Genomic DNA, 21,972 nt, shown 5'->3' on the forward strand with positions numbered 1-21,972 from the left:
GGGCCGTGATCAGAGCGGTGCACAAACCCATACAGACCTCCGGCTCCAGGATAACCCGAGCACTTGTGCCCCCCCTGCTTTCAGCGATTAGAGCCGGACCCCCGTGGATCAACACCTCTGAACGGGGTCCGTAACATTCACTTGTCCTTTAAACACTGAACTCGTCATAAAGTCTAATGTTCAATGTCACCAAGATAAAAATGTAAAGAAAGGTCAGACGTGAGCGCAGACATAAAAAACAAAAGTCACCTTTATTTCAACAACAAAATTATATATAACATTATCCCCTATGCAAAAAAATATATATTATACAAGTCCCCCAGCCCTCTTCATCCGAGCGCTAAGCACTGGCAGTGACAGAACACAGAAGCTGAACATTTCCTCTGGATGAAGCTTCTTCCATATTTGGGAGAGTAACAAGTATATTACGACCAATGGACCGAGACAAAATGTCAAGTAATAATGGAGGATAATTAAGGTCAAAGAGCCCTGATATTTGTGATGGGTTAATTAGTGGGGCGAGGACAGGACCCCCAGCCCCCGTTGTAGCTGTCACCTCAAACAGGCTGAAGGTAATGGATTATTTCCAACTGATTGATAGGAGGCCGAGCACTGGGACCCCCAGCGATCCTGAGAACGGGGCTTGGAAATGCCCAGTAGGAATGGAGTCTTCATCGTATGGGGCGGCTGGAGACAGTCGAGTGCTGAACACTAATTCTCAGTAATGCTGGGGGTCCGAGTATCAGACCCCCACCAATCTGCAAATTATCACATAACCTGCAATGTTGGGGAATGACCCTTTAAAGGGAACCTGTCAGCAGGATTGTGAACAGTAACTACAGGCAGTGTCAGGTCGGCGCCGTTATACTGATTACAATGACATCTGGTGAGGAAATCCATCTTGTGGTTCTTGTAAATCTTTATTTTCAGTTCTTGAGATTCTCATGCTCTGGGGTGGCTTTATGCTCTGCTTACATATGATTCCCTATGGGCTTCTGACCTGCCCCATATTTTTACATAATGCATAGAATATTGGGGTTAGAAAGAAAAAAAAAATAAAATCTTCATCCAAATGGCGCCAGCAGATAGATGATACTGCACAGGAGATGCCATTTTGATGGAGCCTTTTTTTTTCCCTCCAGCAAAATGGCGCTTGCGGCAGCATTTGCATAGCAGCATCTATTGGAACACAATAGATGCTACTGCACAGGCACCACCATTTTGATAATCGTTTGTTTTTTTTAACCCCACGATAGTATAGGAATAAAGCATAAATACATATAAGCATATATCATGCTATTGCGCTGGTGCAAATTTGATGGAGTGTTCTTTGTAACCGCCACAATATTCTATGCATTATGTAAAATAGAGGGCAGGTCACTGAGGGATCAATGACCTGTCATAAGCCCATAAGGATGAACATGTATGTAGAACACCACATGAAAAACCGCCCAGTCACACCCACAACTCCGCACCCACAAAACGAGAATCTCATTAACTGAAAACTACAAATAAAAGGTTAAACAATAACCACAAGATGAATCTGATCCCCAGGTATCATTGTAATCAATATAACGGCACCGACCTGACACTGTCTGCAGGTTACTGTGCATAATTCTGCTGACAGGTTCCCTTTAAACATACACCGTGACCACTGAAGACTGTGGCACTGGTGAGTATTGCCGAGGACGGTACACAACCAACTCTTGCATCAAATCTACCAGCTGCTTTCTTAGGATCCCCCGCAAATGATCTAGCGGACATTCAGATGCTTCTCACCCAATTACTCTTATCCCCAAGTGCAGGGAAGAGCAAACTCTACTTGTTGTGAAACTACGACTCCCAACATGCCCGGACTGGTGTTGCTTCACAAGATCAGGACTGCCGGAGGTTGCCGACTCCGGCTCTCAGCTCCTTGCGTTGCTCCCGATAAGGATATGCCGTCTTATCTGTACTTAAATTGGTAGAAGGAAAAGTGCATCCTCCCCAATACGCGGTGTGAACTCTGCCCCATGGGCACCTGCTGCTCCAATGTGAGAAATAAGTGCGAATGTTCTTAGATGTGGAACGGTCACAGACATAGCAACCTAGGACCCACCACCAATGTCTGGAACCAGATGTGATCCTAGTGCTGCTGCTACTTTATTCTAGCAGTCACTGCGGTCCGACCCTTAGTGATCCGACATTTACTAGTGATTTTCCACCAGTGTCTTGCACGATACATCCCCTCTTGTCCTGATAAACCCATCGTTTGAGTATAAGGGGTATTCCCATCTCATACACCATTGGCATATTCACCCAATAAGCCATTAATGTATAGTAGAGAAGGGTCCCACCGCTGACATCCGTCGCTGTCAGAGAAGAGGAGGTCCCACCGCTGTCAGAGAAGAGGTGGTCCCACCACTGACGTCCGTCGCTGTCAGAGAAGAGGTGGTCCCACCGCTGACGTCCGTCGCTGTCAGAGAAGAGGTGGTCCTACCGCTGACGTCCGTCGCTGTCAGAGAAGAGGTGGTCCCACCACTGATGTCCGTTGCTGTCAGAGAAGAGGTGGTCCTACATGGGTGGGAATTAACAGCAGGTGACAGGGCCACTGGTGGGACCCACATCCACTCCCATCTTAGCCTGTCCTGTGACTATGCCGTCTGTATACGGGATGGGAATACGCCTTTAATCCTTCCACCCTATTCTAACCATCATGGTGCCGCTCAGTCACACAGAGCAGTCTCTGCAGGTCATAAGACATTTTAAGCAGCTTTTTTGTTTGTGTTTAAAGAAAAGTTTTCCAATAACTTAACTACCGGTGTTCTACCAACAGAACCCTCCCCCAGCGCCGTGGGAATTTTAGTCTCCAAGTCCAAAACTTCATCTAGAATTAAAAAATGAAGAAAAATAAATAAAAATCATGGAGAAATGGAGAGAGAAAAAATGAATGGTGCACCCCATAATATTATATAAGGGGAGGCAATAGGCTGTGTTTCTGCGCCAATATAGACCCTCATCATGGCTGGCACGAGGCGAGGTAGTTGTCGGACGTTTCTTAGATCACAAAGTAACGATGATCCTTGGCTTTTTTTTTTTTCCACGCACAGTGACGCTAACAACTACCCACTGTCTGTTCTTCGTACCCCTCCGTCTTCATATCATTGAGTCCCAGGTCTTCGTTCTGCTCGTACGATCGCTCGTACTTCTCAGTCTTCATTTCAGGATCCTCTTCTGGTGCGTAAACATTCTGCAAGGAAAGAAAAATGGTGATGCGCGTGTACAGCGGCCACAATCCCGAGCCGCCTCTGTGGTCACACATTATGGCAGATACCTGGAGATAGCTGTTCCCTGCAGGATCGTCCAGAACTAAATGAGCTTTCATCTGTCCCTCCAAGATCTGCAGGGAAAAAAGGCAGAAGAATTAGGAGGATCATGAGCAGATGTAATAGCATATACTGACAGCCATTATGCTGCCTTTTACCCATTGACATACGACAGATCAGTCAGGGTTCAGTTTTAAAGTTAAAGGGGTTGTCTGGGTACCTAAGATCAACCAACTACAGTAGAGTAGTTAAGGTCTGGGGCTTCCACTGATCAGCTGTCAAAACACTGAACAGAGCGAATACAACAGTGTAGCAGCCGCTGCCAAGAACTGCAGATCGGCCCCTATCTGCATGAAAATGTGAATTCATCTTTAATCTTTATATAAGATTAGATGCCCAGATAGCCCGTTAAAAAAAAAAAAAAAAAAGTCCGCCCCATTAAGTCCATAGGCATGCTCTGTTAAAAAAAAAAAAAAAAATGTAAGTTGCCCCTTGCAGCCCTCCGGCAGCAACGATGTCAGGACTGGATCATCAGTGATAATGCTGGAGGTAGATGGCACAAGACCACTGAGCCCACATGTGAAGCCACCGCAACACGCATGTCAGCGTAGACCGGGAGCAGAAGGATGAAAAATGCAGATATTTTTGTCTATACAGTCATGGCCAAAAGTATTGACACCCCTGCAATTCTGTCAGATACTCAGTTTCTTTCTGAAAATAATTGCAATCACAAATTCTTTGGTATTATTATCTTCATTTAATTTGTCTTAAATGAAAAGACACAAAAGAGAATGAAGCAAAAAGGAGATTTTTGTGTACTCACCGTAAAATCTTTCTCTTAGCCTCTAATTGGGGGACACAGGACCATGGGACACAGGACCATGGGTGTTATGCTGCTGTCCACTAGGAGGCGACACTATGCATAATCTGAAAAAGATTAACTGTGGCTCCTCCTGTGCAGTATACACCCCTGGACGGCATCAGCCTTCTCCAGTTTTGTGCCAAAGCAGTAGGAGGAACGTAACATGAATAACATAATTATGCCTGTAAGAAGGCAACTATGTACGAGCTCAAGAAACAATATGAGAACTCAGTTACAACAGCCCTGAAAGGGCAACAGGGTGGGAGCTGTGTCCCCCAATTAGAGGCTAAGAGAAAGAGATTTTACGGTGAGTACACAAAAATCTCCTTTACTCTATCGCCTCATTGGGGGACACAGGACCACGGGACGTCCTAAAGCAGTCCCTGGGTGGGAAGCAATGGACGAATATTGTGCAGACAGGCCCGTACACTTAGGGCACCGCCGCCTGCAGGACACATCTACCCAGGCTCGCTGAGGACTGGGTATGAACCCTGTAGTGTTTAGTAAATGTGTGTAAGCTAGTCCAAGTGGCCGCCTTACACACTTGTTGTGCCGAATGGCCCAAGAGGCCCCTACCGCCCGTGTAGAGTGTGCCGTAATACCGGCTGGAAGAGGAGGATTCTTAAGGCGGTACGCCTCTTGTATGGTGGATTTGATCCACCTGGCAAGAGTAGCTTTTGGAAGCTGGCCTACCCTTGTGGCCGCCTTCCGGAAGGAGGAAAGGAGAATCAGACCTCCGGAAGGACGCAGTCCTAGACACGTATATACGCAAAGGCCTGACAAGGTCAAGCGTATGCAGAGCCTTCTCCACTCTATGAACCGGAACCGGACAAAGGGATGGTAGTGAAATTTCCTCATGGAGGTGGAAGTCTGACACAACCTTCGGAAGGAAGGATGGGACCGTACGAAGAACTACCTTGGCCTGGTGACAAGCCAGGAAAGGCCGTCTGCATGAGAGTGCTGTCGGTTCAGACACCTTGCGTAGCGAGGTGAGTGCCACCAGGAAAAAAAACACCTTCTGGGAAAGAAGGCGGAGCGGGACCTCCTTAAGGGGTTCGAAGGGTGGTTCCTGCAATGCTGTCAGGACCAGGATGAGGTCCCACGTTTCTAGTGGTCGTCTGTAGGGGGGAACCAATCGGGGAACCCCCTGAAGGAAAAGGCCTTACTTGCGGCTTGGTAGCAATGCGCTTTTGGAAAAAGCACTGAGAGGGCTGACACCTGGCTTTAGGCGAGCCCAATGACAGACTGGCCTCCAGACCCGCTTGGAGAAAACCAAGAACTTTGGGTAGGGAATAAGCCCAATGACAGACTGGCCTCCAGACCTGCTTGGAGAAAACCAAGAACTTTGGGTAGGGAATAAGGAAGTGGAACCTGGCCACGAGATTCGCACCAGGTAAAGAAAACTTTCCAGGTACGGTAATACATCTTGGCAGAGGCTGATTTCCGTGCTCTGATCATGGTTGCAATGACCTCTGTCGAGAACCCTGCCTGGGTTAGAACCCAGGTCTCAAGGGCCACGCCATCAAGTTGAGAGCCCTTGAGTTCTGGTGGTAGAACGGCCCTTGTGATAGAAGATCGTGGCGGTTGGGGAGACGCCAGGGGGCGTCTGCTGTGAGTTGTACGATGTCGGCGTACCATGTGCGTCTGGGCCAGTCCGGTGCAATGAGGATAGTTGAAACTCCCTCTTGTTTGATCTTCCTCACCCTCTGGATATCAGGGGGAGAGGTGGAAAAAATATACAGAAGCTGGAACTGAGTCCAGTCCTGAACCAGAGCGTCTGCTCCGAGCGACCGCGGATCGTGAGTTCAGGCAATGAAGTTGGAGACTTTGGCATTGAAATGGGATGCCATTAGGTCCACATCCGGGTCCCCCAGCGGAGACAGATCTGTTGAAAAATTTCGGGATGGAGAGACCACTCTCCCGAGTCTATTCCTTGTCAGCTGAGGAAGTCTGCTTCCCAGTTGTCCACACCCGCACGTGGACCGCCGAAGGACCGACCCTGTGTCCTCCGCCCAGCGGAGGACATATGACACTTCCTGCGTCGCTTGGGTACTGCGGGTCCCCCCTTGATGAGTCACATATGCCACAGTCGTGGTATTGTCCGACTGTATCCTGATGTAAGAGGCTGCCAGTAAGTGATGGAAAGCCCTCAATGCCAGAAGGATGGCACGAATTTTCAGGATGTTGATGGGCATGGACGCTTCCGCTGAGGACCACTTGCCCAACAGGAGCCCACAGCTGAGCCGGGGTCCCTGGATGCAGGCGCAGTGTGCTGGCCCATTGCTTGGAGGTGTAGGATGCTGCCTGTACAGGCCCTACCTGAGGTGTCTCAACCTATACCCCCAGAGAGGGATAGGGAAGGTGCTATTGTCACCTTCAGGGGCCTTTATCCTCGCCTCGACCTCAACCCAGAAACCAAAAGGAATTGGGGAAGGGAGTCTCGACTTCGAACCAGCACCCGAGGGACTGGTGAAGGAGCAGCATGGGGAATAGCCATCTCAACTTCAACTGGGCACCCCATAATAGGGGGCCGAGGAAGGAGCCATGCCGGGAGTCTCACAAGAGACCCTCTTTTCTTCATCTGCTAGTCGGAGGGCCAGTGCCTTGTCCTTGGGAAGGAGCACTAGACCCCTGGAAGTGTTGAATAACATTCCCAGGAAGGTCAGGGACTGACTCGGAGTTGGTGATGACTTTGTAGGTTGATTAACCAGCCCATACGACAGAGTATCGGTTGTGATTGAGACGCTGAGCTCGCAAACCTTGAAGGTGGGAGCCTTGATGAGTAGATCGTCCAGGTATGGAACGACTACTATGCCTCTGGAATGCAGGACGTCCATTTGTGCTGCCATGACCTTGGTGACACTCTGGGAGCCGTGGCGAGTCCAAAGGGGAGAGCCACGAATTGGTAGTGGTCCTGGCCTATTGCGAACCTGAGAAAAAACCTCTGATGGGCAGGTGCAATAGGTATATGCAGGTGTGCGTCTTGTATGTCTATGGAGGCGAGATATTCTCCCTTCTCCATGGACGCAGTGATGGACCGAAGGGACTCCATGCGGAAGTGACGGACCCGTACATATTTGTTGTAGCTGTTTTAGGGCTAGTATGGGCCGTCCGCTGCCTCCTTTCTTGGGAACTACGAACAGATTGGAGTAGAACCCTCGGAAGCGGTCGGTCGTGGGTACCGGTACTATGACTCCTGATTGACAAAGCGAGGAGACCGCTTGGTGGTAGGCTCGAGCCTTGGCTGGCGGTTTTGCAAAAGTCGGCCGCCTACTGGTATGGTGTTTTCCGCAGTCCGTGCGTCATGAGGAGGAGAAAGTCTGGGATTTTCCTCCTCTGGGCTTAGACTGGCCTGCTTTTGACTGCCAGTCTTGTCCGACCTTTGCGTCGATCATGAGTTGTCCCTGCGTGGAACACACGATTTTGTACTGGACGTGAGACGGACCAGCCGGAGGAATTCCGAAAGGATCGGAATCGAGGTTGGTTACGCTTCTTGTAAGTGCGTTTAGGTTTCAGTTGGGGAAGAGAAGTACTCTTACCCCCTGTGGCGTTGGATATCATAGTGTCCAACTGTTCACCGAAAAGTCTCCCACTGAGGTAGGGGGGGGGGGGGGGGGGGTGCGTGAGGGACTCCTTTGAGGCTGCGTCCGCTTTCCATTCCCGCAGCCAGAGGATACGCCGAATCGTGATGGCGTTTGATGCTATCCCCGCGACTCCCCTTGCTGAAACCAGAGCTGCATGGAGCATGTAATCTGCTACAACTGCAATTTGAACCGCTTGGTCCGACAGTTGAGGAGCGGATGCTTGGAAGGCTTGTAAATTCTTTGCCCAGGCCAGGATGGCCTTGGCAGCCCAAGCTGAGGCGAACGCAGGAGCCATGGATGCCCTTGCTGCCTTGAAAATTGAACGAGCCATGCGTTCTACCTGCCAGTCTGCTGCGTCCCTGAGGGTTGAGCTATCTGGCAGTGTAAGGAGGGTCTGTGCTGCCAGCCTAGAGACTGGGGGATCCACTTCAGTTGGATCTGTCCATTCCTTGGTGTCCTTCTGTGGGAAGGGGCACCTCGCCTCCAGATATTTGCGATTAGCGAATTTTTTCTCAGGCTGTGAGAGCTGTTTTTTAAGGATCGCCTTAAACTCTGGGTGGTTAGAGAAAACCTTAGGCGGCTTCAGAAGTCCTTCAAAGGAAATCTGATGTTCCGGGGCCTCTGGTGGCGGATCAGAAATGTCCAGCACCCGATGGATGGACGATATTATGTCCTCAACTAGCGCTGTATTGCTAGGAGGGATTGGGATCAGGGACCCCTCCGTTTCTCTGTCCGAGTCAGAGTCGCAGATGCCTTCCGAATCCTGTATATCACTGAGGCGTCCCCTGCTGGGTGAGCTGGGGAGGAGGCGTTCTCTGGTTGGGGATTGCGGAGATCTGCATTGTCTGTCCCTGGGATGGGACGGTCTAGATGACCTGGAGCTACGGTGTCTCTCCCTAGAGGGGGATGACCGTGTGCTATGGGATGACGCAGATGGACTTGATCTATGGATCCGTTTGCGTCCTGACCTAGACGTGGATGTGCCAGGGTCATCTTGTTCCTGAGTCAAGCTCTCCCTTTGCTGGGTAACGGTCATAGCCGGGGCATGACCCTGCAGCAATGTGGAAGTTAGGTTATCTATAGACTGCGTCATAGATTGCGATATCTGAGTAGCCCATTCCGGCGTGGCATTAGACACCGAGGCATTGGCAGGGGCTTCTTGAGGCTGTGACACATTAGTTTGTATACAGTTCTGACAATGCGGGTACGTGCTACTACTGGAGAGAGCGGTCCCGCAGGCTGTGCAGAATGCATAATAGCAGTTCTGCCTGGTTCTCTTGGACCTTGAGCCCGGCATAGTGCACAGAGTTCAGAAGTGCTGCCAGCAGATGGACCTTACAGGAGTAGAGAACCTACAGGGGAGCCTTATAGGTAATATGGATTCACAGCTGAGTAAAAAGAACCCAGCTGTGATCTTACCCCACCAGTGTGCCCTTAGGTCCAGCGCCGAAGATCCACAGTCCTGTGCCCCCCGGAGACTGGTTGCCTGGTCCTGGTCCTGCAGACCGGGAGATGCAGGGTTAATCTGCAGCCAAAAATGGCTGCAGAGACAGAAGAGAGGAGAAGGGGGCGGAGAGCTGAAAAAAAGGCGGCAAGGCTGTGTAAAAACGCGCCCTTTCTGTCTCGATCCACCCCCTTTATGACACTGCAGAGTGTCAGATTTGTCATCCGGGGGGCGGGCCGGGGGGCGGAGAGGAGGCAGCAGCTTCAGCTAGGCCGAAGCCGGGGCGTAAATTAGATGCCTGAGGCCCAGAAGGGCTCCAGGCCGGCGCGAAAGTCCGGGAGGGGGTCGGATCTGAACCAAACCCCTCCGGATTTAAAGGCAGGATGGCGATGGGGCTATAAGCGGAAGGGGGAGCCCGGTAGGGGTCTCCCAGAGGCAGTATAGATCTGGTGCTGCCGCAGAGACAGGGGCGCAGGGAGCCCTGTGTCTGTATGTGCCATGCCTGCCTGCACTCCCCCCGGCCCCAACAGGAGCCCGCAGCTGGGCTGGGGTCCCTGGATGCAGGCGCAGTATGCTGGCCCATTGCTGGGAGCTGTAGGATGCTGCCTGTACAGGCCCTACCTGAGGTGTCTCAACCTAATACCCCCAGAGGGGGATAGGGAGGGTGCTGTTGTCACACCTTCAGGGGTCTTTATCCTCGCCTCGACCTCAACCCAGAAACCAAAAGGAATTGGGGAAGGAGGGGGGTCTCGACTTCGAACCAGCACCCGAGGGGCTGGGGAAGGAGCAGCATGGGGAATAGCCATCTCAACTTCAACTGGGCACCCCATAATAGGGGGCCGAGGAAGGAGCCATGCCGGGAGTCTCACAGGATATGAAGGAACAGATGAATGACCTCGGGGAGACCAAAACATCCAACACTGCGGAGACACCATCACGTGTTTCTCAACGCAGTGATCCAGAACACTGCCCCCATCCCTTATGGGAAATATGCAAATGCATGTAAAGTAAGCTGCGGAGACACCATCACGTGTTTCTCAACGCAAGCAATGAATAGCCAGGCCTTTCTCCGGGAAGGAACAACCACGGGAAGGGCAGCATCCAATAAAGGAAGACCACCTATGCCAAGCATGGTATCCATCCACAAACAGCTGTTTCGGGGTTTTTGCCCCTCATCAGTGTGGAGTAGGAAACTGGCTATTAGGAGCAGTGCCTGGTGAAAGGCTATGAAGAAACAGATGAATGACCTCGGGGAGACCAAAACATCCATCACGTGTTTCTCAACGCAGTGATCCAGAACACTGCCCCCATCCATCTCACAGGAGACCCTCTTTTCTTCATCTGTAATCCCGTCGGGAAAACGAAGTAAAAATCTTTAGGTGTGCCTCCTTTGCGACACTAAGCAAAAACTGGAGAAGGCTGATGCCGTCCAGGGGTGTATACTGCACAGGAGGAGCCACAGTTAATCTTTTTTAGATTATGCATAGTGTCGCCTCCTAGTGGACAGCAGCATAACACCCATGGTCCTGTGTCCCATGGTCCTGTGTCCCCCAATGAGGCGACAGAGTAAAGCAAAATATTGATCATTTCACACAAAACTCCAAAAATGGGCTAGACAAAAGTATTGGCACCCTCAGCCTAATACTTGGTTGCACAACCTTTAGCCAAAATAACTGGTACCAACCGCTTCCGGTAACCATCAATGTGTTTCTTACAATGCTCTGCTGGAATTTTAGACCATTCTTCTTTGGCAAACTGCTCCAGGTCCCTGATATTTGAAGGGTGCCTTCTCCAAACTGCCATTTTCAGATCTCTCCACAGGTGTTCTATGGGATTCAGGTCTGGACTCATTGCTGGCCACCTTAGAAGTCTCCAGTGCTTTCTCTCAAACCATTTTCTAGTGATTTTTGAAGTGTGTTTTGGGTCATTGTCCTGCTGGAAGACCCATGACCTCTGAGGGAGACCCAGCTTTCTCACACTGGGCCCTACATTATGCTGCAAAATTTGTTGGTAGTCTTCAGACTTCATAATGCCATGCACACGGTCAAGCAATCTAGTGCCAGAGGCAGCAAAGCAACCCCAAAACATCAGGGAACCTCCGCCATGTTTGACTGTAGGGACCATGTTCTTTTCTTTGAATGCATCTTTTTTCTCCTGTAAACTCTATGTTGATGCCTTTGCCCAAAAAGCTCTACTTTTGTCTCATCTGACCAGAGAACATTCTTCCAAAATGTTTTAGGCTATTTCCGGTAAGTTTTGGCAAACTCCAGCCTGGCTTTTTTATGTCTCAGGGTAAGAAGTGGGGTCTTCCTGGGTCTCCTACCATTCAGTCCCTTTTCATTCAGATGCTGACGGATAGTACGGGTTGACACTGTTGTACCCTCGGACTGCAGGGCAGCTTGAACTTGTTTGGATGTTAGTCGAGGTTCTTTATCCAACAACCGCACAATCTTGCATTGAAATCTCTTGTCAATTTTTCTTTTCCGTCCACATCTAGGGAGGTTAGCCACAGTGCCATGGGCTTTAAACTTCTTGATGACACTGCGCACGGTAGACACAGGAACATTCAGGTCTTTGGAGATGGACATGTAGCCTTGAGATTGCTCATGCTTCCCCACAATTTGGTTTCTCAAGTCCTCAGACAGTTCTTTGGTCTTCTTTCTTTTCTCCATGCTCAATGTGGTACACATAAGGACACAGGTTGAGTCAACTTTAATCCATGTTAACTGGCTGCAAGTGTGATTTAGTTATTGCCAACACCTGTTAGGTGCCACGGGTAAGTTACAGGTGCTGTTAATTGCACAAATTAGAGAAGCATCACATGATTTTTCAAACAGTGCCAATACTTTTGTCCACCCCCTTTTTTATGTTTGGTGTGGAATTATATCCAATTTGGCTTTAGGACAATTCTTTTTGTTTTTTCATTTAAGACAAATTAAATGAAGATAATAATACCAAAGAATTTGTGTTTGCAATCATTTTCAGGAAGAAACTGAGTATTATCTGACAGAATTGCAGGGGTGTCAATACTTTTGGCCATGACTGTATAGTATGTATGTGAAGTAAAAAGTGGACGCCCCCTTTAGGGTAAGGTATGCAGAAAGCCTGTACGGTGTGTTCACATGACAGTATAGTGGCCACATTTACCAGTGACCAGAGCCCTAGATACAAAGAGAAGCACATACTGTAGACCGGCATCGTCAGTCCGTTTTACTACCTGATCGATCTTCTTGCCGAATTCTTGCAGTTTCGCCTTCCGGTCTGACGTCGTGCTGTCACCAAGTGTAAAGGGATTTTTGTCAACCACCTGTAAAAGGACAACAGGTAAAACAGAGGCTGCAAACATCTGACAGATGGATCAGATCTCTGCTGTATAGTTAGATATAGGAAATGGATAAGAGCGCTGTGAAAGCTACAAGAAGCAGTGGATTCTGACGATCATTTATCACCAGACGGGGTACATGAGCATTTAACAGCTCAATCAGAAATTGCTGCGGGTCCACTGCTTGGAATAACCCTGATACCAAGAACAGGGCTTTGAAATGCCCTGCAGAAATTTAACGGTGGGTCTACGGATGGGCAAGTGCAGCATTCAATGCTTGATAAATAAAGTCCCAAAGAAAACGAAAGGAGCAGAGGTGTGCTTCGACCGCTCTATTCTAGAGGGCATTTCTCAGGATTAGAGGGGGGAGAATTTGCTAAAAAACACAAAGGGCACATTTAGTTGTAGGTGCAAATTGGTCTGTAATGCAAGGATCGGCTGAGGGTCTCCCCACCTAATTATGACTGCTACATATGAAGCCGTCACGCTTGGGTCAGGAGACCCACGGCCAGTCCGTGGATTGTGGTCTGATCTCGGACGTCAAAGAGCCCTAAAAGGGGACCGTCCAGAACTTAAGTTATCAATTTCAGATAATGGGGGTCCAACATCCAGCTCTCCAGCAACAGCCAGAAGTAAACGTTGTGCAGTTCTGGCTCCGCCATGGGACCTGCATTCAGCTGATTGGTGGGGGATCAGGTGTGATACCCCTTTGATCTGACATTGATTAGTCTGGGACACCTCCTTGGACATGTGCAGAGTATGTTACCAGGTCTCGGATGTCTTTCAGGATCCCCTCCACGGTGGTAAATTTCCCTCCTAGAGCGCCCATGCCCAGTTCGAACTCCAGCTCCGGAATATTAACGCTGCAGGTATCGGACTATGGGAAGAAAACAAGAGTTATCTTCGTACAGGTGCGATGTAACGGTAGAAAAGGGATCACAGATTTAGGATTATTAAAATCGGGATCTTCAGGACTTGTGGCTCATCAGAAACTAAATATTCTGTGGCGCTAGAATCCCCGGCAACCTAAGTCATCTACGGCTGAGACATCACCAGTTCTGGTGGGCTCACATCCGGTCATCACTAACCCGATAGCTGCGGCCCAATCATTGGTCTCGGCAGTCACACGTCACCACTGATTGGCTGCAGCACTTCCGATCCTGGTGGGGCCCATAGTGACGGTAAAGAATTGGAGGGGGATTTGGGTTTAGGTTTCTGCTAGCGTTTACTTACTTTGAGGAGATCTCTTGTAAGATCTAACGGGTCGGTTATGTGAAGTGTAATCCTAGTGCCGAGAGGTTCAATAGCGCCTCCAGATTTCACCTAGAAAAAAAAAACATGCTGTACAGTTATGTGATGCCACAATTGTGTAAAAGTAATTAAAATAGCCGTACTGGTTCCTAGAATCCATGTATAATTAACCCCTTAGTGCGTATGGACCCCAGGGTCTGCATGTACGGAGCGGGTCCGATGCTGAGCCCATGCCATAAGCAGCAGGTGCCAGCGGCCTCATACACTCGGATCTGCCTTATGAGCGGCGGTCAGGGGGCCAATAGTAGGGATTTTATTACTAAGATGCCGCCGTCAATCAATGAAAGTGGCTAAGAGGCTGGACTGCGGATGGCCCCCACCTCGATCGCAGGTGATCGATGGCTCTAGGAAGAAGGGGAGAGGGGAGAAAAAAAAAAAAGCACACCTCGTTGGTCCTATGGCCGCAGGCATCACAGTTTGTGGCCATGATGACGACTTCTTTAAAGTGAGGGATTTCTGAGAATTTATTAAGGACATTATGTACACAAAGCCCTACGTATTCCCTAGTAATTCTCACTGCACAAACAGTCTTAGCTTGTTGTAACCCCAGACCACCAGTCATGAGAGGACTCCGCTGATCCAGTCTATACAACAAAGCTGAAAAGTCCAAAAAAATGTCCCACTGTCTCTCATACACCTTCAATGCCGGAGAAACTCGGCCTAATGTGCAAGTTATAGGTGGGCATTCAGCGGTAAAGGATACGCACTAATTTCATATTGGTCGCCGCCGGTACATTGCACTCGGGACAGTTAGTCTGGAACTGAAGAACCTGTAAGAAGATAAAGGATTAGCAAATATCTCACTGTATATATGGACACAACACACAGTTCATGTCCTAAGGATAGGTCATCATCAAGTCCTCTGGCAAACCCTTTAAATCTTTTCAGAAAGGCCATCAATATCAGATCGTGAGGGGGTCCAAGTCCCGGCACCCCCACTGATCAGCCATTATCAGCTCTGCAGCAGGTAGATGTACAGTGTATGTAGAGGGGGCATCTCTGTTCTCAATACTGCTGAACAGAAGCCGAGCTGCGACATCCAGGACAGCCTCAACACAGTCTACGGAGCGGAGGTGATTCAGCTCAGCACATTGTGCAAATCAGCCGCAGCACAAAGCCGGCTTGGTGTCAGGTACCAGACCCCCGATGACATATATTGACAATAGGCAAGCGATATCAACGTCCAGAACAACCCATTGCAGTAAAGGGACTTTCAGGACTAGTACAATAGACGACAGTGTCACCGGTATGGTCGTACCTCGTCCTTCAGATCTTCGGGCTTCTCTTCTGAAATCCTCTGGCCGTCCGAGATCTAAGCAGCAAGAAAAACAAATCATTAGATGAAATCCTGAAAAGCAGCAACACCACAGCCGTAAAGGTAGAGTGGCACGTCACCTCTATTCCTAGCAGAGAATCCTGCTCTCCGCTCCTCCGGTAACGTGTGACCACCAGGGCTTCATCTTTCTGAGGAGCAAATGGATTTTCTATAAAACTGTTCCCAGAGGGGTCATCGATGATCTAGCAAAAGGGGTAAAAAAAAAAGCGAGCAGTACAAGTTGTTTTTCAGATTTCTGCACTGCCAGGAAGAGGCAGAGAGGAATACCATTTCCAACACTTGACTTTGGGGAAGGGGGGGGGGGGGGCACCGACAATGATCAGAGATATCAGCCCCGTGTAATCTGGTGTTCTCACCATGAAGAGTTGTGGATGGCTACTCATTTCTCTACTCAGGGTTCCTCTTTATTATGTCTACTGCATTTTTCGGACTCTAATATGCACTTTTTTCCCAAAAAATTAGGGAGGAAATGGGGGGGGAAGGTGTCTTACAGTCCAAATTAAACTTACCGGTGGGAGGCGTCACAGGAGGCAGGAGCAGGGTCGCCACTGCAGGGATGGGGCAATTCAAGGCAGGAGAGGAGTCTCCGCTGTGCGCATTGCCCTTAGAGGACTTCAAGAAAATTGTGTTGGCACATGCGCAGATTTACATCTCAGCTTAATGAAGAGCAGAGATCTCAATTTGCACATGCGCCAACTCTGGCGCCATTTTACTGAAGATCACCAGAAGATGAATGCATGCAACGGGGACTCCACTCCTGCCTCGACCTGCCAGGACACCCCCTCCTCTCAGCCCGGGACCGCAGCATGGCTCCACTCCTGCTGGCAAATGACATAAATGTGACCCTGCTCCACCGCAGACATCTGGAGAGTGCAAGACACACCGGTGACCAAAGACATGCCTGATCCAGATGATGGATTAAAAATGAATTTTTCCCCCCCCCATTTTCCTCCTCTAAACTTGGGGAGTGTCTTATCTGACTGTTATAAGTGCCAAAAAATCACTTGGCACTCAGAAGTTTTATGCAAGATGAAGATGAACATTTAGTTTATTTTGTGCATCCAGTTTAAATGTTTAAACGTTTTCGGTCTAATCACAAGACCTTCATCAGAAACGCTTTTGGTGTACTGGAAGCCAAAACAGCAAGCTATATGGGCCCACAGAGCCAGCGCAAAAACACTTGGAAAGATGTGCCTTTAAGGTCCAGGAGAAGTGGGAGATAAACGCCGTAGCAGGGCGACTAAATCGCAAGGGAAGTGGCGCTGATGCCTCCAAGTATGTGGCGCTGAATCGCAGGGTTTGCAGTTAGTCCCGGGACCGCCGGGATTTTTTGCTACTAACTGACGGTTTGGAAACCTGACTTGTGCACCTCCAAGGAGCCTTGAGTGCCGTGGTTACTATATTTACATGTTATAAGTGCCAAGTCACACACCCATACAGTAGCCATGTCATTTTTATGGCCCAGCCCAACTGCGGATCTCGTTTTCCAAACTAGTAGTTAATGCCTGCAAATTAGCCCCAACATAGATTTAAAGGGTTACTCCAGTGGCGCTGTTCACTTAAACTACAAGAGGTTGGGGAACGTCAGCAGGTGTCAAGTACATGTCCGGTTCATGCCGGCCATACTCGCCTCCTGACAAGCACTGTCATCAGCACTGCACATCCCCAAATGCGAGAGGTGCTAGACAAAGTGTCACTAAACCATCTTACTTACGAAGGTGAAGGGCGTTTCTCCGTCCTTCAGGGTCTGAAGTTTTCTGATGAACTCCTCAATTTTCTCTGCAACTTGTGCATCCGCTACCTAGAAGACAAAGACAAAACCATCAACGAGATGACGTTACAGGAAGCACAAAGAAAGGCGAATCCACGTGTCGCAGCTGTGAAACTGCAGCCAGAGGGTCCTAACTAGTATAGGTAGATGCCACAATCCCCTCCCCTGGCAATCAGCCAGGTATGCCCAATTTTAGGTTAAATCAATATGGCGTGGATGTTAGTAACCAGCACTGACAGCCAAATGTCAGGATTCAGGGGTGAAACCTTAATCCCGACAAAGTCCTGAACATGTGACAGCGGCCTTACAGCTCTTTATCTTCAAGAGTGAAAAGTCTTAAGGGTATGTGCACACGTTGCGGACTGGTGTGCGGATTTTTCTGCACTGATTTTGATAAATCCGCAGGGCAAAAACACTGCGTTTTTCCTGCGGATTTACCGCGGTTTTTGTGCGGATTCTACTGCGGTTTTACACCTGCGGTTTTCTAATATGGAGCAGGTGTAAAACCGCTGCGGAATCCGCACAAAGAGTTGACATGCTGCAGAAAATAAACCGCTGCGTTTCCGCGCGTTTTTTTCCGCAGCATGTGCACAGCAGTTTTTATTTTAAATAGGTTAACATGGTACACTGCATGGAAAACTGCTGCGGATCCGCAGCGTCAAAAACGCTGCGGATCCGCAGTAAAAACCGCAACGTGTGCACATGGCCTAAGGCTATGTGCACTCGATGCAGATTTAGTGCAGATCTGCAGCGTTTTTTTCTGCTGCAGATCTGCACTGTGATTTACAGTACAATATAAATCAATGTGAAAAAAAAAAAAGCTGTGCACATGGTGCAGAAAAATCCGCGCAGAAACGCTGCAGATTTCAAAGAAGTGCATGTCACTTCTTTTGTGCGTTTCTGCACCCCTCCATTAATAGAAATCCGCAGTGGTAAAAACTGCAGAAAATCCGCACAAAAAACGCAGCTGCGGATTCTGCCAGGAGATGCAGATTTTGTGCAGAAAATTCTGCACCAATTCTGCATCGTGTGCACATAGCCTAACAGTTTGGGACTTTTGTATAGACGTCCCATCCTCAGGGGAGAGTCAGACATCGATATAAATCTGTGCAAGATCGGCATGCAGTGCAAGGACTGGCCGACGGCTCTCCCGACCTGAGCGGGACAGCTTCATGTATATCTATGCAGCTATCACATTGAGTCGGGAGAGCCGCCGGCCAGTCCTTGCTCCGATACATATGGCCGTCTCCTAATGACTCCGTCGTTAGGATAGGTCATCGCCATGTGATTTGGGGGGGGGGGGGAGAAACCACCGATCGGCTGATCCCGGCCGAATGCGATAAGGTGTAGTACAGCACAGTTTTGTTGCACGGTGGACATGACCTGGTAATAGACAGAAGTCTTCTTTTTCAAATTAATCAGGGGCTTACACACAGTATCCAGGCTGTGCTGTGGTGCTGTGCAGCACTTCTGATGATCGGCGGGTATATCCAGTTCTCACCCCCCACTGATCAGATATTGATGACGTATTCTAAGAATATGCCATCAATATAAGAGTATCAGACATTCCCTTTAACTCACACGTAAATTCTTCATATTTCCATCACTTCGCCCCCAGATCGCGGCAGCAGATTCTTACCCGTCTGAGCGGCTGCTCCTGCTGCAGACCCACCACAGTCCTCTCTAGGATCCCTTCAATGGTCGTCAGAGCTGGAAGAAGATAAACCATAGGCCGTGGTATGTGTCATAGAGGGCACAGATATACAGGCATATCTCCCACTCACCTCCTTTCTGGGTACAAGCAGGAATCTCAAAGTCAATCTCAGGGATCCGTGTGGTGGCATAGTCGGTCTTCACCACTTCCCGGTTCACATCCTGGATAGAGAGATAATTTTGTTGTTACTTGGGCACGATCGGATACACAGCGATATCGTCGGTCATTTTCCACAAATCATTTCCATGCGGTGTAACAGAACACCATCTGTTGGGGTTCCTAACACTTTTGAGACTATACGTGAACTTGCTTGTCTTTGGCTCCTCACCCTCTTGTTTCGGACGCTCAGCGAGTATCGGACCCCCTGGTCCTGGATCCGGCCTGCGCTCTGGATCTCTGTGTTGCTGGAGCTGCAGGAATCGCACGTGAACGAGCTGACGATGATCTCCTTGAAGAAAGGCACCTTGGTGAGCAGAAGCCGGGTCACTCCCTGCGGAAGACAAGTCCTGCGCGTTATTATCCACGGCGCTATACCTTCATGGTGAGACCCAAAGGGGGTCAAAGGGTTAAACGTAGACGTGAGAATCTCCAGAACGGATACTGGTCGGAATGAGAAATCCCGCGATTGCCGTGATGGTCTCTCTGGATCCACAGTGGAAAAGCTTTACCAAACTCTGCACAGGGTTAACCCCTTCACGTACATACACGTCAGGGTCCACGTGTGTGGGCAACGCCAAGGCAGGTGAGAGACTGGAAGACCCCAGACCCTCTCCATTGTGGTCCTCTCATAAAAATCAGCCATTTGCAAGAACGACGCCAGTTTTACTATATATTGCCGTCCTGCAGCATATAGAGCAAGCGATCAAAGGGGCGAGTCTCCCGGGGAATACAGAAAATGTAACCAAGAAAGGTTTGGGTTTAATTATTAAATATTATGTATCATATATTAAAATATTAGGTAGCAATAAAAAAATCCAATATACTGTATCTAAAAATATTTAATTATGTATCAAAGATTCTGCATATTACATTATTAATTACGGTATGTATCAGATATATAAATATTAATGTATCAAATATATTAAAATATTGAATAAATACGTTTACACCCTTTAAAAAAAAAAACTGAACATATTCAGCATCGCCTCAAAGTCCAACCTATAAAAATGAACCCAAATGATCAACCACACACACAAAAAAAAAACCTACCGGTAATCAGAATTTTTTTTTTGTCTCCGCACTTCCCCAAGCGATCAAAGCAACCAGCCGTCACCGCTCCAACAACGGAAAAATACAAGTTACGCGTCTCACAACATTATTATTTTTTCTTATAATGTGTATGTTTTTTCTTGGAAAATGAAGGTTGAAAAACACCCGGTGTCAACGCCCCGCGCCCTTCTTTTGTGACACCCAAACCCCCATTTCAAAAAAATACAAATAGAAATAAAGAAACAAACTCGGTCCCGGCCCCGCGCTCTCCGTCCGTCCCGGCCCCGCGCTCTCCGTCCCCCCGGGCGGACACTCACGTTCTGGTAGCAGCTCATGCACAGGGACTCGATCTCTGCCGGCTGCTGCTCCTCATCGTCCGCGCTGAACTCCCGGAACACCGGAGCGGAGGAGGAGGCTGGAGCCTCAGAGGCGCGGAGGACTGACATTATTGACGGCTGCGTGCAGCACGGTGCCCGGTATCCCGTACACAGAGAAGTAACGTGGCTGCGAGATGCCGGAAAGCGAGGAGGCCCACGTGACCCGGAAGTAGCCGTCACCAGCACGTGTGTGACTGACTGATGCCCGGCAGCGCCTCCAGTGGAGAAAGCGGGAAACGCTCAGTGTAGGGGCAGCCGGGACGTGAAGCTGGGACGCGGCGGGCGTGTAGATAGCAGACGGGCCCCTCCCCGCATGTTGGTCAGATGTGTGGGCGTCTGTAACTTTCTAGATCCTGTCAGGACAAACGTGATGCCCCCAATTATGTAGCAGTAAGTATCCTCCATCCTGCACTAATCTCCTCCATTCTGGACCCTTTGGTTTATATGCCTCCCATCTGGAGTTTCTTCCTCGTATATATGTCCTCATCCTGGTATATTGGCCATTGTTAGGCCCCCAATTGATAAATATATCTTAGATGGAGAGGAAGACGATTATTGATGAGCAAATATACTCGTTATTCGAAATTTCTCGAGCACGCTCGGGTTTCCTCCGAGTATTTTTTAGTGCTCGGAGATTTAGTTTTTCTTGCCGCAGCTGAATGATTTACATCTATTAGACAGCCTGAGTACATGTGGGGGTTCCCTAGGAGCCAGGCAACCCCCACATGTACTTATGCTGGCTAACAGATGTAAATCATTCAGCTGAGGTGAGGAAAACTAAATCTCCGAGCACAAAATAATACTCGGAGGACCCCCGAGCATGCTCGAGAAATCTCGAGTAACGAGTATATTCGCTCAACACTAAAGAAGATTGATCAATGACACTAATGTGTGTATATATACTGTATATCACATCAGAGATCAGTAAATTGGGTCACAGGACCCTGGTCCAGTCGCCATGTCTGTTGTCTGTGGCCGCTTAGTGAACTTCCTCCTACCTGCCGGGATCTCCAGATCCTCTTGTGATCACCAGATCTGATGTGATGTCATTGTTGCTGTGCGGCGTACTCATCACGTCGGGCCTACTAATCAGGACCGGGCCCAGGACACCCGAAGAGACCGGGACTTTTTGACCTGAGAAACAATGCTCCTGGCATATTTCCTATGGCATGTGTATCACTTTACAGACGTGTCAAGGTTTATACTGCTGTGCCGACAGAGACACTGACTCTGGGACTTTCCTCAAAGCCATATTGACCGGATAATTAAAGGGGTTGTTCCCTTTCAACTAAATTTCTCCCATATAAAAAAATGTCTCTGTGCCCACCTTCTCTGGTTCCACCAGTGAGTCTCCACGTAAGTCCCCTATGTCTTTCATCGGCTACAGCCCTGACGTCACCGTGACAGTGCGGCAGCCACTCAGTGAGCCAGCGGGACAAACCCACAGAGACGGAGTTCTCCGTTCACAGTGAAGGAGCGGCTGCCACAATGTTAGGTGGCGTCAGCGCCGCAGCCAATGGCAGACATAGGTAGCAGCAGCGGAGACTCACCGGTGGACCCGGGGAAGGAGATTACTGAAGGATTTTCCTTTTTTTTTTTATAAGGGAGAAATTTAATTTAATTAGGGATCATCCTTATTCTCATTTGCAGATGGAAACACGAGAAGCAATGAAATGAAAGTGAAAGGGAGAAGATACAGATTCAGATTAGATATTGTAAAAAAAAAACTTTTTGAGG

General features: G+C 49.0%; 1 protein-coding gene across 1 annotated transcript; it reads right to left on the reverse strand.

Annotated features, from left to right (window-relative positions):
- Positions 1–232: 232 nt before the first annotated feature.
- ZPR1 (ZPR1 zinc finger) lies at positions 233–20,592 on the reverse strand. The gene is made up of 14 exons (XM_077249907.1): positions 20,176–20,592; positions 18,978–19,139; positions 18,720–18,810; positions 18,575–18,645; positions 16,879–16,965; positions 15,224–15,346; positions 15,087–15,140; positions 14,532–14,598; positions 14,214–14,284; positions 13,751–13,840; positions 13,284–13,394; positions 12,413–12,502; positions 3,314–3,379; positions 233–3,229 (listed from the first exon to the last, which is right to left on the reverse strand). The coding sequence occupies exons 1-14, from the start codon at positions 20,302–20,304 to the stop codon at positions 3,095–3,097; spliced, it is 1,347 nt and encodes a 448-aa protein (XP_077106022.1). The 5' UTR covers positions 20,305–20,592; the 3' UTR covers positions 233–3,094.
- Between the last annotated feature and the right edge of the window lie 1,380 nt (positions 20,593–21,972).

This window comes from Ranitomeya variabilis, chromosome 4, assembly GCF_051348905.1.
Source record: "Ranitomeya variabilis isolate aRanVar5 chromosome 4, aRanVar5.hap1, whole genome shotgun sequence".
Taxonomy (NCBI): domain Eukaryota; kingdom Metazoa; phylum Chordata; class Amphibia; order Anura; family Dendrobatidae; genus Ranitomeya; species Ranitomeya variabilis.

Bases quoted from the DNA above. Each gene is read 5' to 3' on its own strand.
- ZPR1 (XM_077249907.1), bottom strand. From the start codon at position 20,304: ATGTCAGTCCTCCGCGCCTCTGAGGCTCCAGCCTCCTCCTCCGCTCCG. The intron at 13,841-14,213 runs GTGTGCTTTTTT...TTTTTTTTCTAG, and splicing joins GCGGCCATAGGACCAACGAG to GTGAAATCTGGAGGCGCTAT. The intron at 13,395-13,750 runs GTAAGTAAACGC...TTCTTCCCATAG, and splicing joins TTACAAGAGATCTCCTCAAA to TCCGATACCTGCAGCGTTAA.